The sequence below is a fragment of the Sinocyclocheilus anshuiensis genome, unplaced genomic scaffold (assembly GCF_001515605.1).
Source record: "Sinocyclocheilus anshuiensis isolate Anshui unplaced genomic scaffold, SAMN03320099.WGS_v1.1 scaffold984, whole genome shotgun sequence".
In the NCBI taxonomy this organism is placed as follows: Eukaryota; Metazoa; Chordata; class Actinopteri; order Cypriniformes; family Cyprinidae; genus Sinocyclocheilus; species Sinocyclocheilus anshuiensis.
This window is the reverse complement of record NW_015552616.1, coordinates 776,126-780,436: the sequence shown is the minus strand read 5'-3', so window position 1 is coordinate 780,436 and position 4,311 is coordinate 776,126. Positions and strand designations below refer to the sequence as shown.

At 35.5% G+C, this 4,311-nt stretch overlaps 1 protein-coding gene across 5 annotated transcripts in view; it reads right to left on the bottom strand.

Moving 5' to 3' along the window:
- Positions 1-814: 814 nt before the first annotated feature.
- The window catches only part of LOC107666204 (SAM domain-containing protein SAMSN-1-like), a 13,388-nt gene continuing 9,891 nt past the window's right edge, over positions 815-4,311 (bottom strand). For all 5 annotated transcript variants that reach the window (XM_016457411.1, XM_016457414.1, XM_016457412.1 and 2 more), the window contains 5 exons: positions 3,221-3,326; positions 2,983-3,140; positions 2,642-2,860; positions 1,557-1,710; positions 815-1,038 (listed from right to left, as the gene is read on the bottom strand). In XM_016457411.1, coding sequence (XP_016312897.1) covers positions 935-1,038; positions 1,557-1,710; positions 2,642-2,860; positions 2,983-3,140; positions 3,221-3,326 — 741 coding nt within the window. In that variant the 3' untranslated portion in view covers positions 815-934. The remainder of the gene's footprint in view (positions 1,039-1,556; positions 1,711-2,641; positions 2,861-2,982; positions 3,141-3,220; positions 3,327-4,311) is intronic.

The window sequence follows — 4,311 nt, the reverse complement described above, 5'->3', positions numbered from 1 at the left end:
ATAAAGAATATCTCTTTGGATTTGAGACTTTAGTCTTTGCAACTTTAGGGATCTTATCTATGCCCGATCAGCTTGTAACACTCCAAAGAGAAAGGGAAACTTGAAATCGCATCATATGACCCCTTTAAAGAAACTCACTATTCTAGTGCGCAAGACAGTATGCATGGTACAAACAAACAAATAATATTAATAATAATAATAATAATAATACATTTGAAAAATATCAAAAGTAAGTTGTAATTAAAAAATATAATTACAGGCAAACCTGCATTTATCAGTTATGTAGTAGTATTAATTATTGTTAATAAATACAAATATTTTTCCACTCTATCATCATATGCATCTGTTCCGAGTTTCTTGGTTTTTTGTACACCCCCCCCCACCCCCCTTTTCACAAGCAGAGAAATCAAATGAGTAAATGTGGTCACACATTTATTTCCTGCCACAAGACCTTAGTTGATAATAAATATGTATGAATTGATGATAAGTGTATGAAAAGAATTTTTTTTTTTTTACAACTGACGAACTATAAACTTAGGTGTCTTGTTTCAAAGAACTTTTTCATTTGTTTCATTTCACTTTTTCAACACTAACTGCGGTTACTGAAACCACGCCTTCTTTCTTTGCGTGCACATTTGGGCCGCATTATGCTAATATTGCCACATAGTGAGGTAGATATGTGGGGGCATGTTAGAACGAGCCGTTTTAGGGGGGCGTGGCAGAGTCTTAACTTTGATAAAGAATATCTCTTTGGTTTTGAGACTTTAGTCTTTGCAACTTCAGGGATCTTATCTATGCACAATCAGCTTGTAACACTCCAAAGAGAAAGGAAAACTTGAAATCGCATCATATGACCCCTTTAACAGAGTTCTGGGTCTGTTTGTAGCTTTAACATGAAATGATATCAGGAGAGAGACACTGGATAACTCTCAGCTCAGCTGTCAGGACACTCTGCAGGAATAAAACAACCCGAGTCTCTGGGACAGTCATTATCTTCGTCTTCCTCCTCATTGCCCTTCATCGCTCCCTCTTCGTCTTCTGTAAGCCAAAGCAAAGAAAGGTTAAATCTCTCATACAAACTCCTGCTCATTAATTTCATCTCTGCCGAACAAATCAGGTTTGCATTTGCGCAAAAACCCAAATGAAATTAATGTTAATTAAATGACAGTATGTCTTCCTGGTTATTATCCCACACTCATATCAGCCAGAGCAGCCCAGCCATGTGCCACCTGCTCACACAGTGAGCCCACATTCAAACGCCAATTAATCCTGACCTGCATTTACAGGAAAAGGCTGTTCCTGACTGCACAGAGCATTATAGATTAAATTAAAACAGATAAGGTTGTGACTTTCAGTAATACTGGACTCGCTGTCTGACTCTAATATTTCAAAAAGGCAGAATTTCATCAAAACACAAAAATAGACAATGCCAAGATTGTGGAATCTGTGTCCTTCCTGAGGCTTGCTGACATAATGTTTCTCGAGATGGACACAGAGAAAACCAAAATATAGCTTTGCCCAAAGCTGTCAATCAAACTGCTTGTATTGATACTCACTGCTTAGAGGCACGTAGAGGCAGTCTGATGCAGCAAGCAACCTGCGTCTGTGTTCTGGATCGGTCACATTCAGCTCAATCAAATGCCTCTCTTTCAGATGTTTGAGATCATCTACTGTCTGGTAGCCATTGAGGAGTAATGAAGATGCATATTCCTGTGACAAAAGAGATTTCCAACATTAAAATGTGCAATACAGCTATAAACTATCCAGTCAAAGAGAAATTTATGGACATATATAATCAAAATTTAAGGGGAATTATCTTGCACTTGCACTAAATCATATATGCCGACTAGTGTGGATGTGAACGGGCGTTTTCAATTAATTCTCTAGGGAGCTGAGTGTTTATTTATTTATTAACTTTTTTGTGGGATTGATATGTAGAAACAAGGGGTGAGAGTGTCAAAGTAATCAGAAAAGCTCAAATATGCCAATGACAAAAAAGCTGGCAGTATAATTTGTATACTATTGTAGCATTGTTTTTTTGAATTGGCTTTTATTTTTATATTGATTTTATTTTTGTTGTAAGTATGTTTTTAAATGTTTTTGTCATTTTTATTAAACATTAATTATAAAGTTATTATTATTTATATTATTTTATTAATATATTCATATACTATCATATATTACTATTATATAATTTATAGTTATATTCATATTATTTGAGTACTTTACTTTAATATTTTTTATTTCAGTGAGTTTACAAGGCAACGTTTCTAAAAAAAAATTTGTAAGTTTTTCATCTATTTTAGTACTTTAACTTAAAATTCTTCATTTCAGTTAATTTACAAGGCAACATTTCTAGGAAAAAAATGTTTTAAAGTTTTTTTAAAATCTAATATTTAGATTTTATTTTATTTCAGGTTTTTTTCAGTTACAGAAAATATATTGTTTGTAATAGTTTTTATTTTAGTTAACAATTAAAACACTGGTGGCAGCCAATCAGTGTGAGGTGAAGATAGTGACGTTAAAATCCACAGATAGTTTTCTGGTGGATTTTGCTGGATTAAGCAGGTGGGCATGAAGGATAAGTGATGCTTCCATGTGTGTACTTGTATACACATATGTGTCCTGTTTGAGGTTATACCTCTAAATGAAGTCTCTCTAATAACTCCAGGATTGTATTCGGTCGTGGCTTCTTGCATACTTTCACAGGTCTTATTTTTGGGGCCTCCTCCTCTTCTTCCTTCTCTTTCTCAGGCAGAACATCCACATAAATAAACTTGAAATTTCCCACTTTATTATTAAGCATGCCAGTCCATATGCCCATAGGTGGTTTACTTATGATGCTGATGATGTCTCCCACCTGAAAAAGATTACCAACACCATTAACTTACTATTGGCAGTTAATGTTTCTCCTTTAAAATTGTGCTGATTCAATCAACTGGAAGCAATCTTGAATTAAAAAAAATACAATATTTATTTCACCTTCAGTTTTAGGGAGTCTGTATCATATGGACTGGGGACAAAGTCTGTATGTACTTTAGCTCGCCCACAGAACTGTCCCGTGTAGGGCACTTCCTCTTCCAATTTCAGGCTGTGTCTGTTACTGGATACATCTGAATTGCTAGCCACACCACCTGAGCCAATAAATACAAAAACAAAAAGAGTATGATTACAATGTCAAATCACTTTCCACTTCGGTCGCTTGTGTGTAGATGCTTACTGGATGAGCTCTGTCCACTGTAGAGGCTTTCTAATGAGTTGCTGGTTTGGTCTGAGCTCTTCTCTGCTGGAGACCCATTCTCTGTTTCTCCCTCAGTGTCATCACCCTGCGCCAAACAAAATATCAGTCTGGATATTCGTATGAACTATTCTACAGATTAAGTGATAGGGAGAACTGGGGTTGGTTGGTTTCAGTGGTTGGTTTTGTGGGTCATAATTTCTGGGTCACAAGGTACACTCTCAAAAAAAGGTACAAAACTGTCACTGCAGCAGTACCCTTTAAAAAGGTACTAATATGCACATTTTAGGTACTAATATGTAAGGTACTAATATATAGCTTTAGGACCTTAGGGTACGGCTTTGTATTGTACATTTTTTTCTGAGAGTGTACTTAATTTTTTTCTGGGTCAAAACTGAAGTTACAAAACCGATTCAAATTTAAAGGAGTCAGGAACTGAGAAATCTAAATTCCCTTGATCTTTTGACATATAAGAGGTCATTGTGTTATAAAAAATATCCTGTAAGTTTGAGAACTTTCAGAAACTTTCTCGTTAGTCTAAAAACAGCTTATATTGAATCCAATCTGCCAAAACAACAGGTTGTGGAATGTTCTACTCTGATGTAATAGTGTAGCTAAACACCGCCTCCGTAGAAGATGATCAACACCTGCTTCTACATCACTGCCTGTTTAGCCCCGCCCACTGATTCACGCACATAGTAGGTAAATGACAAGAGCGGAAAATGCAGGTCTACGCAGAAACCCAACGATAAGTTATAGACCTCAGTAAGAACTCGAACCTTTGTTCACATCATTTTCTTTTACAAACGAGGCACAATTCGACGTTGGATTTTCAGAAAGATTGAAACTAAAAGATTTGCTGTGCCAGATATATTGGATTCGACAGTAATGTCGCACCACACAAGTGTGAGTAACTGTTTTTATTATGTGGTCACTATTGCTTTGTCTGTTATTACAGATATGCTATTACAGTATTTATGCGTTTTTAACCTTTATCACACACACACACACACACACACACACACACATATATATATATATATATATATATATATATATATATATATATCTGA